Source organism: Giraffa tippelskirchi, chromosome 7 (assembly GCF_054371585.1).
Source record: "Giraffa tippelskirchi isolate mGirTip1 chromosome 7, T2T-mGirTip1v1.2.pri, whole genome shotgun sequence".
Classification (NCBI taxonomy): domain Eukaryota; kingdom Metazoa; phylum Chordata; class Mammalia; order Artiodactyla; family Giraffidae; genus Giraffa; species Giraffa tippelskirchi.
Genome location: NC_137281.1, coordinates 57,690,306 through 57,706,920, shown reverse-complemented (window position 1 = coordinate 57,706,920; position 16,615 = coordinate 57,690,306). Strand labels below are relative to the sequence as shown.

The following is a 16,615-nucleotide window of genomic DNA, read 5'->3' as shown; positions in this document are numbered from 1 at the left end:
GGACAAGGACATCCACATGCAAAAGAATAAAGCTGGATCCCTACCTCATACCTTATAAAAACTAAATCAAATAGATCAAAGTTCTAAACATGAAAGCTAAAACTATGAGAAGAAAATACTAAGTAAATATCTGTGAACTTGGATTAGACTACAGCTTTTTTACATATGACACTAAAAGCACAATCCATGAAATACAAAAATAGATAAAATGGATTTCCTCAAAATATAAAACTCTTCTGCTTTAAAGGACACTTTCAAAAAATTAAAAGACAATCCACAGAATTAGAGAAAATATTTGAAATATATATCTGATAAAGGGTTCATGCCCAGAATATACAAAGAAATCTTGCAAATCAACAATAAAAAGACAAACCGATTTTAAAACTAGGCAAAGGATCTGAATAGATATTTCTTTAAAGATATACAATTGGGTATACAGGAAAAGATGCTCAACATCATTAGTTATTAGAGAAATACAAGTCAAATCCACAATGAAATAGAACTTCACATTCAATAGTTACAATAAAAAATAAAAACAAGTTTTGGAAAGGATGTGGGATAATGAAATTCTCATATACTGCTGATAGAGAAGTATAAAATGATACAGCTATTATGTAAAACAGTTTGGCACTTCCTCAAAAGTTAAACATAAAGTTATCCCTTGACCCAGCAATCCCACTCCAAGTATACACAAGAGAGTTGAAAACAAATGTCCACCCAAAAACTTACATTATGAATGTTCAGAGCAGAATTATTATTCAGAATACCCCCAAAGTAAAATAACCATCGATGGAGCAGATTAAAAACCTGGTATACCCAGGGAACTTCCTGGTGGTCTGGCAGTTGAGACTCTGCATTTCCATTGCAGGGGCAAGGGTTTGATCCCTGGTCAGGGAACTGAGATCTTACAAGCTGTGCAGCCAAAAAATAAAAATTAAAAACACCAGTGCCCCCCTCCAAACTGGTATATTCATACGATGGAATAAAGGAATGAAGGGGTGACACATGATACAACATGGATGAAGCCTGAAAACCTTATGCTAAGTGAAAGAAGCCACATATTGTATGATTTCATGTAGGGAAAAGGCTAGAACAGGTAAATCCATAAAAACAGAAAGTAGACCTGGGGGTGCCAAGGGCGAGAGAACTGGAGGCGGGGGACTGCTCATGGGTGTGCGGGTTTTTTCTGTGGGGATGGAGATGTTCTGGAATCAGAGGGTGGTGAGGTGTGAACACATTGCCACCACCTCCTGCCCCAGTATTCTGTACCTGGCCTGAAGGCGTCCAATTCCTTTCTTTGTTGTCCCCTGGGGAAAGCCATTGGCGGTGACATCCAGGGGCTGCTCAGGCACTGCACTCCAGCTGATGGCTGTGAAAAGGTAAGATTCTGGGGTTAAAGCTGTTCAGTTTTCCATAAATGTCAGAGGCATTTTAATAAGAATATTTCCCTACAACTGCAGACTGTGAGAGTTGGATATGATGTCAGAGACAGTGGCTGTCACTCAGACGCCCTGCCCTCCAGAGTACAAGAGTATAAAGTAGCTCCTGATTATTCATCGTCATCACCATCAGGGCTGACAATCGTTGGAACATTTATTCTATGCTGGACACGCAGCAAATGCATGAAACAGAATTTCTCACTTATTCCTCATAACAACCCTGATAAATAAATGACAAATTCTTATCTGAAGATGAAGAAACTGAGGCTAAGAGAGAACAAGTTGCCCAGGGTCACACAGCATGATCCTGATCCAGTGTGGGTGTCTCCTGAGCCCACATTATTGACAACTTGTGTGGGAAACTGCTACCCCAGGCTGGGAGGATGCGGTGTCTCCCAGGCCACTCTACAGTCTGGGGACAAGTGACTCCAGAGCAAGTGGAACCTGGATCCCTCACCTGCCCCACAAGGAACAAGTCGGCCTGGGCTGTCAGCCTTTTTCGTCTGCACTGCACAGCGGCTCTGTTCAAACAGTAAATCTGACTGCTGTATTTTCACTTCGTGAACTCCAAAGCCTTCTGGTAGAGCCGAGATGTTCTGACACCTAAATGTGAGAGAAAATGCATGAAATTTGGCTCACTCCTCGACAAAGAGAATATCTAGGGCTGTACATCACATCACCACCCATGTCTCAGCGGGACGCAAAAGCTTTAGAAGGTGTGTGCATTTGTTTATTTATTTATGGGGATGGGAGAGGAGGTAGTGACAGAACAGAACCTAGATCCTCTGAACCTTATGAATGAGGGAAAAGCACTTCCGTCACTGAAGTGAAGCTATGAACTTAACACCATCCCTCAGGGACTTCAGTAGCACCAAACTCTCTTCCTCGTATTGGGTTTGAAAGATCTGAAGACCTTAAGCAGAAATATTAACCTGTTGGCAGCAGCTTCCTAAGGAGTCATTCAAATATACCAGAAAGCATAATTATTCTGTAATATAAAACTTCATTTTTTTTTTGTCTTGACTATTTCACACAAAGTAGATGACAACATGAGTGGGTCTAGAAGTGAGCAGATAGCAACTTAAAGTCTCAGAATCAAGAAAACATGGAAAACAGAGAAAATGCCTTGGGCACCGTGCCTAGGATTGCCTTTTCCCCCCTTAGCATCTTTATTGGTATAAGTTTATATACAATAAAATTCACCCATTTCAAGTTATAATTCAGTGCTTTTAGTCACAGAGTTGTGCAGCAAGCACCGAAATCTAACATTTCCGCCACCCTGAAAGAAATCCCACAGTCACTCCCTAACAGCAGTAACTCCCTGTCTCCTTCTCCAGCCCCCAGCACCCATGAATCTACCTTCTCTGGATGTGCCTACTTTGGGCATTTCACTCCATGAAATCATACAACGTGTGGCTTCTTCCACTTGGCATAAGGTTTTCAAGGTTCATCCCTGTCGTGACATGTATCAGACTTCATCCCTTTTTGTGGCTGACTAACATTCCGTTATTGGGAGCTACCATCTTTCATTTATCCATTTAGCAGCTGATGGACATTCGGCTTGTTTCACTTTTAGGGTATAATGACTAATGTCACTCTGAACACTCATGCACAGCCTTTATGTAGATGTTTGTCTTCATTCCTCTTGGGTATGTACCTGGGAGTGGAATTAGTGGGTCATATCCTGGCACTGCTCCCAAGAGCTGGCTTTAGGAGAGTGCATTTGACAAGAGTGCCCAGGCTTCCCCGGGCCCTGGCCTTATTTTGCCCTCGGTTACTATGGCAGTAATCAGGTGTGGCTGCCCTTCTTTAGGGAGATCACACTTGGGTGGTCATCCTTCATCTTTTTTCTTTTTAAAAATTAACACTAATGTTTGAGTGTTCTTAAACATAACAATAGCAAACTATGTGCATTGCAAAAAAAAGAGAGTAATGATCACAAAGAAGAAAAAAAAATCACCCATAATACCACAACTCAGAGGTAATCATATTAATACCTTGGTATATATCTTTCTATAATATTTTTTCTATGGATATAATATACTTTAAGGCTGAAATGAACTCATCCTACCTTCTAAATTGCTCTTTAAACATTATGAGCATTTTTCCATGTTAAATACTCATCAGTATTAGTTGTAAAAAAACAATCACAATCTTCTATAGCTAGCCATTTATGTGGTTTCCTTTTTCTTTTCTTAATTAGTATACACAAAAGTAATGTTGGAGCACTTTCTTAATCACTTCCTTAGGACAAACGCCTAACTTTTTCTACGTGTGTGTCTATGCTCAAGGCTCTGTGGATATACTCCTAGACTGTCTCTTGGCAAGACAGCTCCCTCCCTGCCCTCTCACCTCCCGATCAGTGCTCTCTGCATGGCCTCCTGGCTGTATGGGCACTTGCCAATGACCACAGCTGACAAGTAGATGGGTTCTTCTAGGAAGTGCATCAGTAGTGCCCCCTGGCATCCGAGGACATTCCACCGTGCCAGCTTGTCACTGCAGGACATGGAGTGAGTCCTGTCCCCCCGGCCTGGCTTCACTCGGAGCAGCCCCACCCGGTGATACGCAGCACCAGGCTTCCCCGAGTCTCCAGCTTCTCCAGGCACACACTTGGCTCCAGTTCTATAAACGTCCACCACTTTGGCACCACTAGGGGTCATTCCAGGGACACTGGCCAGTTCCTCTGCCGTGAGATTAGAGCTGCTGACATTTGGTGAATTTGGGCCCCTTTCCTGACTGCCAAAACTCTGATGGTGAGCTGTACCATCAGGAGTCCTGGGCTCCAGCCTCATTTTTTTAGGCACAGGACTCTCTCGGTCTTCACATTTCCTTTTATCTTCAGGAGCTTCTAGGTTATCACTAGTTTCTGCTGATGGGTTACTAGCCCAATCTCTACTGACAGGACAGCAAGGCTGATCTTCAAACTCAAGCATTGGAATGATGGAGGCATCCCCACCTGCAGGAGAAGAAATCCCTTAAACCAGTGGTTCCCAAAGTGAGGCCCCCATACCAGCTGCATGAGCATCCCTTGGGAACTTGTTAGAAATGCCAAATCTTGGGACGCACAGTAGACCTGTTGAATCAGAAGCTCTAGAGGTGGTACCTAGCAGACTGTTTTAACAAGCTCTCCATGTGATTCTGATACAACCTTGAGTTTGAGAATGACTGCCTTAAATGAAACTTAATTCTATTCTTCAAGCTGACCTGAGATGAATTAAGAACACTTGGCCAAATTTCCCTAATAACAATTTTCTGGGGTTCTTGCTGATGACCTAGACCTAGTGAGCTCTCAGTGGAAGGAGTCTTAAAAATTGAATCATTTAACAAAGATCCCAGGACGTTTTGGAAACACTAGATTAGACCAAGGTTTCTCAACCTCCACATGGACATTTGGGGCCAGATAATTCTTTGCCATGGGGGCTTGTTCTATATATTACAGGATGTTTAGCAGTCTCTCTGGTTTCTACCTACTAAATACTGATAGTATCCCTGAGTATGACCATCAAAAATGTCTGTAGAGGCTGCCAAATGTCCCTTGGGGATCAAAATTGTCCTGAGTTGGGAACCCCTGGTTTAGAATGAGCACAGTTTCCCAAGCGCATTTTGTGGAGTGTTATCCACAAGATGCCTTGGAAAACAAAAGTGGAGGGTTGATTTCATGGTTAAATAAGTTTGGCAAATAAGGCTCACAATTTCCCCATCTTGCATATTCTCTCAGTAAAGACTTCCATAACTGGCATTTCCCCATGCTGGTTTAGAGATTTCTGACTTACTCTGTGTTTACATGGAACCAAAGAAAACCAGAGGTCAGTAAAAAGCATAGCTTTCCCAAGAGAAGGGAGATTCTTCAAACTCTAACCTAATGTGTACTGCTTTTCTAAAGTGTGTAAATAATACATCTGTGGTCTATATAACCTAAGAGTGGGAGAGGCAAGAGATGCAGAAATGGGAGTGTTGCCAGAGAGGCCGGCCGGCTTCCAGAGACCTCATGAGGTGACAGTGACTTTGAAGAATTCCCCAGGCCCACCTCCCACTCTGAAGGCTCGGAGATTTGCTCCTGACCCATGTCTGAACTCAGGAGTCTGACTCATGCTGCTGCTGCTAAGGTGCTTCAGTCGTGTCCGACTCTGTGCGACCCCATAGACGGCAGCCCACCAGGCTCCCTCGTCCCTGGGATTCTCCAGGCAAGAACACTGGAGTGGGTTGCCATTTCCTTCTCCAATGCAGGAAAGTGAAAAGTGAGAGTGAAGTTGCTCAGTTGTGTCCGACTCTTCGTGACCCCATGGACTGCAGCCCACCAGGCTCCAACGTCCATGGGATTTTCCAGGCAAGAGTACTGGAGTGGGGTGCCATTGCCTTCTCTGCTGACTCATGCTAACACAACTCAAATGTACAACTCTGAAGTAGCCGACCCAGGCATCAACTTAACAGTAATGAGGAATAAATGCCAAGTGAGCCAGACAGTCACATTCCCTAGTGTTCTCTCTTCCCCCAGTGGGGATATCCCACTGTAAAAGATTGCCCTTGACACAGGGAGTTAGGTCAGCGCTTCCAGATTTTGATTTCACAGACCAGTAAAATCTCCAGAAGATTTTAAGATCAATAGAGTGTTGTCAACTTTTTATTCCATCAAGTAAGATCTTTAAAAAGCTTATTTATCATTATTTTAAAAACATAAAAATCTCATAAGCTTAAAATGGAAAGAAATTAGCTTTTTGAAAAACTCACTGAACAGTCCTGATTTTTCTCATGTGACCATGGAGCAGTGCTCTCTCACAGAGCAGTACCAGCCTGTGGACCATTGATTTTCACAGTTTGATTAGGTGGTCAGGCTTGCTGTAATCCCCAGATGTATCTCTCTCCACAAGAACGCTACACCTGCTACTGGGATCAACCAGGCCCTGGCTGGTCAAAGTGTGATCCACAGGCCACACTTGTGGCATCACGAGGCATCACTGGCATCACGAGGGAGCTGGTTAGAAATGCAGGCCTCTGGATCCACTCCAGAGCGGCTGTATTTGAATGTTCAGTTTAACAAGTTCTTGGGGTGCATATTATATATATTACAGTTTGAGAAACACTGAGTTAAGAAACATCATTTGGTCCTTGGGTGCCTTGGTCCAAAGGCATTGCTAAGGATAGAGTATGGATGAGCCCTGACTCCCTCTGTATGTCATTTTTCTGTTCTCTCATAAAGCTGTATTTTTTATTTGAACTATGATCTTTAGTTACTGTCTCTAAAGAGTGATTACCTATCTGCTCTAACAGCATGTGTTAGTTTTAAAGTTTAATACTCATGGGACAATCTTACATCCTTATTTCAAAATTTTTAGGGTGAGGAAATTTTACTATCATCCCTGAGTTGTCTACAAGGGTAGAAATTATTCTCAATTTTCAAGACAGAAAAACAAAGGATAGAAGTGACCCCATCGGCCAGGTCTGATCCTCCTGCCTAATGCAACTACAGCACCTGAACATCCCCTTAAATTCATCAAAATATACCTTAACTTACCATGACTGTCTATATCTCCTGAAAAATTAAAGGTTAAGTGAGGAGCTAGTCTTATTCACTGCTACATAACCGGTATGTCACACTTGCCTGACAAATAGCAGAAAATGTGTGTTTAATGAAGAGGTGGCAAGAATACCCAGAAGAACTATACAAAAAAGATCTTCATGACACAGATAACCATGATGATGTGATCACTCACCTAGAGCCAGATATCCTGGAATGCGAAGTCAAGTGGGCCTTAGGAAGCATCACTACGAACAAAGCTAGTAGAGGTGATGGAATTTCAGTTGAGCTATTTCAAATCCTAAAAGATGATTGCTGTGAAAGTGCTGCACTCGATATGCCAGCAAATTTGGAAAATGCAGCAGTGGCCACAGGACTGGAAAAGGTCAGTTTTCATTCCAGTCCCAAAGAAAGGCAATGTCAAAGAATGTTCAAACTACCACACAAATGCACTCATCTCACACGCTAGCAAAGTAATGTTCAAAATTCTCTATGCCAGGCTTCAATAGTATGTGAACCATGAACTTCCAGATGTTCAAGCTGGATTTAGAAAAGGCAGAGGAAGCAGAGATCAAATTGCCAACACCCGCTGGATCATCGAAAAAGCAAGAGTTCCAGAAAAATATCTACTTCTGTTTTATTGACTATGCCAAAGCCTTTGACTGTGTGGATCACAACAAACTGTGCAAAATTCTTCAAAAGATGGGAATACCAGACCACCTGACCTGCCTCCTGAGAAATCTATATGCAGGTCAAGAAGCAACAGTTAGAACTGGATATGGAACAACAGACTGGTTCCAAATTGGGAAAGGAGCACGTCAAGGCTGTGTATTGTGACCCTGCTTATTTAACTTATATGCAGAGTACATCATGAGAAATGTCAGGCTGGATGAAGAACAAATTGGAATCAAGATTGCTGGGAGAAATATCAATAACCACAGATACACAGATGACACCACCCTTATGGCAGAAAGCAAAGAAGAACTAAAGAGCCTCTTGATGAAGGTGAAAGAGGAGAGTGAAAAAGTTGGCTTAAAGCTCAACATTCAGAAAACTAAGATGATGGCATCGGGTCCCATCACTTCATGGCAAATAGATGGGGAAACAATGGAAGCAGTGAGAGGCTTTATTTTTTTGGGCTCCAAAATCACTGCAGATAGTGACTGCAGCCATGAAATTAAGATGCAACTTTTCTTGGAAGAAAAGTTATGACAAACCTAGAGAGCATATTAAAAAGCAGAGACATTACTTTGCCAACAAAGGTCTGTCTAGTCAAAGCTATAGTTTTTCCAGGAGTCATGTATGGATGTGAGAGTTGGACTATAAAGAAAGCTGAGTGCCAAAGAATTGATGCTTTTGAACTGTGGTGTTGGAGAAGACTCTTGAGAGTCCCCTGGACTGCAAGGAGATCCAGCCAGTCCATCCTAAAGAAATCAGTCCTGAATATTCACTGGAAGGACTGATGCTGAAGCTGAACTCTAATACTTTAGACACCTGATGAGAAGAACTGACTCCTTGGAAAAGACCTTGATTGTGGGAAAGATTGAAGGCAGGAGAAGGGGACAACAGAGGATGAGATGGTTGGATGGCATCACTGACTTGATGGACATGAATTTGAGTAAACTCCAAGAATTGGTGATGGACAGGGAAACCTGGTGTGCTGCAGTCCATGGGGTTGCAAAGGGTTGGACATGACTGAGCGACTGAACTGAACTGATGTGTTTAATGAATGAATGAAATGAGTGTCAGGATAAATCACCAGAGACCTCACGGCTTTCGACTTCTAAGCCCTACTGTTGGTTTTGGACCTTTAAGCTTCCTGATCCTGACTGGGAACTGAGAACTCAATGATAGTATGAGTGACTCTCCCCCACTTTCCTTGGTAGCGAAGTGATCAGGCACACTGGGCTGTTCACAAAAAGCCACTGTCACTGGCTGTAATTACATGGTAGCTAAAGAGTTTTTTTTTTTTTTTTTTTTTGAGAAACATACCCACGGGTAAGACGACAATAAGGAAGTAAAGATGAATGTAACATGAATCCAGAGGATTGAATATACTTACAGGGTGTATGGCTGGAGAAAAACACAAACAAGAGGTCTGGTCTGAGTTTCCACAGTCCTCTCTGAGATCCTGGGAGAAAGATGCTATCCTTCTTCAGGGCAGCTGCCAAGTGGAGCTGATGGAGCAGGTACCTAATGGGATGTGGTGGGGTTACCAGAGCAAATAACCCATCTCTGTGGTCAAGGGAGAGACTCTGGTTGGGTGATTACTAAGAAGGAAAGAGATACTGGAGACCAATGAACCTGGTAGCGACCTGGAATTATGAAAACAATCTAGAGATTCTCAAAATGGGGTCCATGAACCAGCAGCACCAGCTGGAATTTATTAGAAATGCACCTTCTGGGACTTCCCTGGTGATCCAGTGGTTAAGAGTCTGCCTTGCAATACTGGGGACTAAGGTTCAATCCCTGGTCAGGGAACTAAGACCCCATATGCTGTGGAGCAACTAAGCCCCCAGGGCGCAACTACTGGAGCCCACGTGCTGCAGCTGGAGTCCACGCGCCACATCGAAGAGATCCTGCATGACACAACAATGATGCCACGGGCCGCAGCTAAGACCCGAGCCAGCAAATATTAAAAAAAAAATAGAAATGCAACTTTTCAAGCTCCACCTGGATCTGCTGAATCAGAACCCTTAGGTATGCGCCTAGCTATCTGGGTTTTAACAAACCCTCCAGGTGATTCTGAAGCACACTCAAGCATGAGAACCCCTGTCTAGACCAGACCAACTGTATTTTAAGTACAGTTCAGAGGCTGACATAATGAGTATTACCTGGGGGCTTGTTAGAAATGCAAATTCTCGGGCCCCCACCCATGCTAGACCAAACTCTGTGGGGATGGGGCTTTACCTTTGGAAACTCCTTCTGGCTATGACCTCAGCATGGCTATCATTGAGGATGTCACCTGAGGCAAAGACAAGATACTAGTTAAAACATATGGAACCTAGAGAGGCCCTGGTTCCTAAAAGCAGAACATGGCAGTTTTCCCCAGCACCCAGATTAGCCACATAACTCTTGGAGGGCTTTGCCAGAAAGTAGTACAATCACTGGCACAGCATTTACAGCAGGGTTTCCTCAACTACTGACATTTCGGGTTGGAAAATGCTTTGTGTGTTTGTGTGTGGGGGGTGTCTGTCCTGTGCACTGCAGCATGTTTGGCAGCATTCCTGGCCTCTATTCACTAGAGACCACTAGCATATTCCCCGCCTCCCAGTTTTGACAACCAAAAATGTCTCCAGACATTGCCAAATGTCTCCTGGGGAGCCAATCTCCCCTAGCTGAGAACTCCCGATTTATAGGGAAATCTTTATCAGGACAGAGGTCCAGATCTTTTGTACCCTGGTGCCATACTTGTGCCCACGGTGATACAATTCCATTGAATTCAATCAACAGTGGTCCTGGAATAGCGTCCTCATATCCCAGGGAAAACCAGGAGATGAGAGGTAAGCAAACTGGAGGAGGAATCTGTTAACTGGCATCCAGAAAGTGAAGCTGCCAGACCTTTAAGGAATTTTCTTACTCTTTCTTGTGCCAAAATCTCCATTTAATTCACGATTGCTTTCTGGGGCTTCAGATGTACTATGGAAAGCTAAACTCAGGGAAGTTTTGGTTTGAGCATGAAAATAACTGGCCAACTTTCAATCCACTCAGAAAGATGTTCCTGGCGGCCTTTGCTTCTGAAACTTATTTCCATTCTTTAAATGAGTTCTGTCCTCCCAACTGGAGCGACAGTCAGCAGGAAGTGAAAGGTCAGCCACCTAGTGATACGGCCCCTTTGCTCTGCTGGGAAGAGAAACAGGTGACACACCAGTTTTCTAAAACTCCCCAACAGGCCCTGTTTAGACCCCACCCAGGCTTACCGCTCTTCCTCATTTTGGACTGGCCTATGCATTTGGTTCCTGTTCCCATTGAGACAATTTCCTTTGTCACTGAGGGGGGAAAAAAAGCAAATTATAAAATGAGTTCTCAGAATCTGAATGGTAGGCCAGTTTAATAACTCCCCTGCACATTAACCCAGAGGGTTCCCTCGCCACCAGAGGTGCCGCATCACCTGGCCTGCAGCAGCAGAGCGTTCCCAGCATCTCGGATCATACTCAACCACCCCCAACCCTGCCTAGCCCTGTGTCTCTTACTGGGAGAGACAGTGTTTCAGGGAGGAAAGGTCTCACCTCGCACTGGCCCGTCAGAGCGGTCGCAGGCCTGGTCGGCTGTGGGTTGTACCTTCACCACGGCTGCAAGCAATGTCCACTCGCGGTTGGGCTCAGGCTTCCCTTGCTTGGGCAGCCTGTTCCCATAGTGCTCGTAACACAGCCGGGCAATCTCATCTGCGGTCCACATGGTGCTGAGGCCCTGATCAAAACCCACAACCATCAGGACAGAAAGGAGAACCAAGGCAAGATGCTACAACCCCACACCTGTGCTTCAACAGGTGTTCAGATGTAGCCCCTTCATGTTCCTAGTGAGGCTTCCCTGTTTGTAACTCTGTGTATCATCTTCTCTGACTACCCCTCTGCTTTCTTTTCATCTTAATGAAAGATCAACAAAGTCTCAAATCTCACAACCCCAGAAGATACATTACTTCTTCAAGCTGTTTTTTTCCTAATGTTGCATATATGACATGTTTCTAATGAATCTGAGCCCAATACTCAAAATGAAAGCATATGAGGAAATACTGTTGTTATTCCACTTTTCATTTGGAAATAGCATATAAAGGGCTGCAGACCTCAGCTTGCTTCAGACAGACCCTCACCACACAAAGTTTATCTTTCTGGGGATAAAGGTTTTCTTTTCTATCCTTTTTTCCCAGATATCTTACTTTTCTTTCCTTCACAGCAGAGAGGTTCTTTATCCTCTCTCTAGTAAACCTCTACCTCCTGATAAATCAGGAGAGCAACGTTTTAATTTCTTCTACAACCTTTTATGATGCAGAGGGGAGAAATGAGAGAGCCCAGTGGTTTCTCACCACTCAAGTGAGACAGCAGTTCTGCTTCTCAGAATGAGGGCTTTGGAGTTACCCTTTCTGGATTCTAATCCTGGTTTTGCTACAAGTTAACTATGAGATACTAGGTAGATCACTTAACCTTTCTGTGTCATCTGATAAAAGAGACAATAGTATTTAATCCACTGGAGTTGCTGTGAGGCTTAAATAGTATTTACAAAAAGTTGGCACAGTGTCGAGCATAATTACATCAATTGAGATTAATACTACAAAAAAGAACATTTGAATTTCCCGACTCATTTGCCTTGAGCTTCTTGGAGGATAGTGGATCTGTGATGGATACCTAAAGCCATGAATAAGAAACCATGAAGCAGATTAGACCTAAAAGAGGCCTAGAATACTTCCCTTGACACTTTTCTCACTGTTGACTCTATCAATGCTCACACTCAGTGACCTCATTTGGTCACTGAAATGTATGAAAAGCTTCTTAGGAAAAAATAAGATCATAAGGCAATGGGCAAAGCCAAATGTGCCACTAAACAAAAAAAAGGCTCTACTGAGCCTCAAGGCATATAACAGACAACTGATTTTTCCACAATAAGCTCTTTGCACTGCTAAATTAATAAAACAAGGAGACGATTAGATTGATGAGCCTCTAATGCTGTGTTGGCCTATTTAAGCAAACCAAGATCTAAGTGTGTAAATACCTTAAGGTTACAATATCAAAACTGCTAAGGATAATCAACCAACAGCCAGTGTCTGACTTTCCCAAGCTCCGTTTGTGTGGGGAGAGGACGTGAGAACAGTACCTCTCCCACCACGCGTCCGGCGGTAAAAGGCGGCTCCTTTAATGGAAATACCGCCCTCCCAGCGCGGAGAGCCCCCACTGCGGGCGAGCTCGAGACGCATGGCCGTGCTGCAGCGTCCTGCAAAACTCAAGAGGGCAGGCACCCACCTAGTCCTGGCTGCCGGGGCCGGAGTCTCCTGTTGAATGGACAGACTGGCCTTCCCCGGACCCCTTGAGGGTGTTGAGCCGGGGGCTGAGGGAAGTAGGCTTCCAGCTGTAGCCAACCAAATGATTTCTTCGTTTCTTCACTTTTTCTGCAACAGTCTACCCTGCCTCCTGTCTACAGAGGGCTCTTAACTGACTACTTCTGCTTTGGCGCTGCCCGATTGGAATTGTTTTTGATCAAACTTTTAAAAATTCTAATATGCTTCAGTTTATCATTTAACTGTTCTGATGTGTGGGTTGTTATTTCAATAAATGGTCATAGTAAATCAGATCATAGTGATTTTAATTAAGAATCTGGCTGGAACTTACATAAACTGTAATTTATAAGTCAGAGAACCAGCATTTTTTTTTTTTTTCCATTGTCTCACAGGCTGGTTTGCAAGGTCTTAGCTCAAACCCACTCCAGTATTCTTGCTTGGAAAATCCCACGGACAGAGGAGCCTGGAGATCTACAGTCCATGGGGTCGCAGGAGACATGACTTTGTGACTAAACCACACCACAAGTTCCCTAAGCAGGGATTGAAACCGGACCATTGAAGGAAAAAACGAGGATCCTAACCTCTAGACCGCTAGGAGCTCTCGCAGCATAAATCTTGTATCTCTTGGAGCAAAAGCAAAGCATGGGAAAGCCTTGAATCCTCCGTTTGGAAGAGATTTCCCTCTCATTTTGAGGGGACGGGGAGCATCAGAAGGCAGTATACTTTATGAAGGCAGATACTCTGGTACCCACCTGAAATTAATCATAGGTACACAAACCTTAATAGCCAAGGAAGACAGAACTTGCCAGAAGAAACGCTGACTCTCTATGAAGCAGCAGCCCAGAACTGTATCACCACATTCTCGGAGCTGTCGGGATGAGCGTGCCCAGTAGTTGAAATGAATAAAAGTTTTGCTACACTGAGTCCACTAAAATTCAAATCCACTCTCTCGTAGAACGTGAATAATTTTTTCATATGAAACAAAAGATCAGTTGTTAGATGTTTGCTCACAAGATAGCATGTTTTAACAGTTGCAAAAAGCTGAAGAACCCACTTCCTTTTCAAAGAAAGTTAGAGCCAGCGGCGAAAGCCCATTTAGAAGGGTTGCAAGGGAAGCCTACTTCCCTCAGCCCCCGGCTCAACACCCTCAAGGGGTCCGGGGAGGGCCAGTCTGTCCATTCAACAGGAGACTCCGGCCCCGGCAGCCGGGACTAGGTGGGTGCCTGCCCTCTTGGGTTTTGCAGGACGCTGCAGCACGGCCACGCGTCTCGCGCTCGCCCGCAGTGGGGGCTCTCCGCGCTGGGAGGGCGGTATTTCCATTAAAGGAGCCGCCTTTTACCGCCGGACGCGTGGTGGGAGAGGTACTGTTCTCACGTCCTCTCCCCACACAAACGGAGCTTGGGAAAGTCAGACACTGGAACCTGACCCAGAGCCACGAAGACCCCTCACTCCCGCGCCCCCGACTCCGCGACCCTACGCTCTCAGAGACACTCCCCTCCCACCTCTACGACGCACGCCTTCGAAGGGAGCGGACGGAGCGTGTGCGGCGCAGCGGTCGTGACGTCACTAAGAGGCGACACACAGTGCACGCTGGCCTCTGTAGTCGCTTAGGGGGCGGAGCCAGGTGGGAGGGTCAGATCCGACTTCCGGCGCTGTGCGTATCCGTCAAAGGGGCTCGGGAAGCTGATGGTGTGCGATAGAATAGATTCCAAGAGTAGAATGACGTCGTATCATGGAACACTAGGGTAAATTTTTGTCTAAAACACTGCTACCCAGTAGAAATATAATTCGAGCCAGATATGTAACTTAAAAATTTCTACGTTTTAAAATGTCAAAATAGAGGAACTTAAACCATGTTTATTTAACTTACATGCAGAGTGCGTCATGAGAAACGCTGGGCTGGAAGAAACACAAGCTGGAATCAAGATTGCCGGGAGAAATATCAATAACCTCAGATATGCGGATGACACCACCCTTATGGCAGAAAGTGAAGAAGAACTAAAGAGGCTCTTGATGAAGGTCAAAGAGGAGAGTGAAAAAGTTGGCTTAAAGCTCAACGTTCAGAAAACTAAGATCATGGCATCCGGTCCCATCACTTCATGGGAAATAGATGGGGAAACAGTGGAAACAGTGTAAGACTTTATTTTTTTGGGCTCCAGAATCACTGCTGATGGTGACTGCAGCCATGAAATTAAAAGACGCTTACTCCTTGGAAGGAAGGTTATGGCCAACCTAGATAGCATATTTAAAAGCAGAGACATTACTTTGCCAACAAAGTCCGTCTAGTCAAGGCTATGGTTTTTCCGGTGGTCATGTATGGATGTGAGAGTTGGACAGTGAAGAAAGCTGAGCGCCGCAGAATTGATGCTTTTGAGCTGTGGTGTTGGAGAAGACTCTTGAGAGTCCCTTGGACTGCAAGGAGATCCAATCAATCCATCCTAAAAGAGATCAGTCTTGGGTGCTCATTGGAAGGTCTGATGTTGAAGCTGAAACTCCAATACTTTGGCCACCTCATGCGAAGGGTTGACTCATTGGAAAAGACCCTAATGCTGGGTAGGATTGGGGGCGGGAGGAGAAGGGGACGACAGAGGATGAGATGGTTGGATGGCATCGCCGACTCGATGGACATGGGTTTGGGTAGACTCCGGGAGTTGGTGATGGACAGAGAGGCCTGGCGTGCTGCAATTCATGGGGTCGCAAAGAGTCGGACACGACTGAGCGACTGAACTGAACTGAATTACCCCTCAAAAGCTAGAGAAGTGCAGTTGACCCCCATCTTTCTTTCTAGATCAGAGGAAGGGTAAGTTCCTTACTCCTCCAAAGGTAAATATCCTGTACCTTGTTCCTCTCCCTAACATGTTTAATTTGTGACTCTTTCGTTTTTTTAAAGATTTCTCGTGGGGGAATCATCTGCCAGGGTTATCTCAAGGATTAGTACCGCTGTTCATCTGGTTGCATAAATTGAAAAGTGAATCACCTTGTCATTTTCTTTCCCTTCACCCCCATATTATAATCCAATATATAATCTGTTACCAAGTCCTGTTGATCTCTCTCTTGAATCCACCCAGTTCTACTTTTATAGCAAAACCCTAGTCCTTTGGACAAACTGCTGTTGTCTTCCTCTTGGATTGCTGTGCTAATCTTGGACTTTTTTTTACCTTTTTCTGCCCAGCTCCAATTCTTTTTCACTGAGTTGAAAAATATGAACACACCAGATTCACTATTCAACATCCTACTCTTTTCACCCAGCATCTAACAAACATGTTTAATATGTCCAAAACCACACTCAACCTTCCTTCTCAAACCTCCCCTTCAAATTTTTTCCATCTCAAGTCAGTGACAACTCTACTTTCCAGGTGGTTAGGCCTAAAACCTTGAAATTATCTGGTTTCTCTTCTCACAGCCCACATTGTCAACAGATTCTGACCTCAGGAACACAACCAAACTCCAATGACTCACAACCATCACCATTTTACACCATCCAAAACTAAGCCATCATGTCTCCTCAGCCTGCAAATACAAAGTTAACTCTCTTTCACTCTTGGCATCCACAAACTAGAACAGTCTTTGAAAAACACTGCTCATAACACTCCAATGGCTTCTCATCTTGCTCATAATAAAACACATGGCTTATAGGTGCCTGCATGATTTGGCCCCTCACTGATCTTTTTT

General features: G+C 44.3%; 1 protein-coding gene and 1 long non-coding RNA gene across 12 annotated transcripts in view; one reads left to right on the top strand and one right to left on the bottom strand.

The window, feature by feature from the left end:
• Positions 1-14,511, bottom strand: part of ADAT1 (adenosine deaminase tRNA specific 1) — a 36,032-nt gene extending 21,521 nt beyond the window's left edge. For 2 of the 11 annotated variants that reach the window (XM_081508597.1, XM_081508603.1), the window contains exons 1-9: positions 14,446-14,511; positions 13,722-13,811; positions 11,184-11,364; positions 10,875-10,943; positions 9,865-9,919; positions 9,017-9,147; positions 3,792-4,395; positions 1,897-2,042; positions 1,270-1,369 (exon numbers count right to left, since the gene is read on the bottom strand). In XM_081508597.1, the coding sequence (XP_081364723.1) occupies positions 1,270-1,369; positions 1,897-2,042; positions 3,792-4,395; positions 9,017-9,147; positions 9,865-9,919; positions 10,875-10,943; positions 11,184-11,352 (1,274 nt within the window). In that variant the 5' untranslated portion in view covers positions 11,353-11,364; positions 13,722-13,811; positions 14,446-14,511. Of the gene's footprint in view, positions 1-1,269; positions 1,370-1,896; positions 2,043-3,791; positions 4,396-9,016; positions 9,148-9,864; positions 9,920-10,874; positions 10,944-11,183; positions 11,365-13,274; positions 13,306-13,524 lie in introns of those variants that run through there. The other 9 variants (XR_014059152.1, XM_081508605.1, XM_081508596.1 and 6 more) reach the window with 7 other exon arrangements.
• Positions 14,512-14,613: 102 nt separating this feature from the next.
• Positions 14,614-15,979, top strand: LOC145513142 (uncharacterized). The gene is made up of 2 exons (XR_014059146.1): positions 14,614-14,688; positions 14,820-15,979. It is a non-coding gene; the product is annotated as an uncharacterized LOC145513142 (long non-coding RNA).
• The last annotated feature ends 636 nt before the right edge of the window (positions 15,980-16,615 follow it).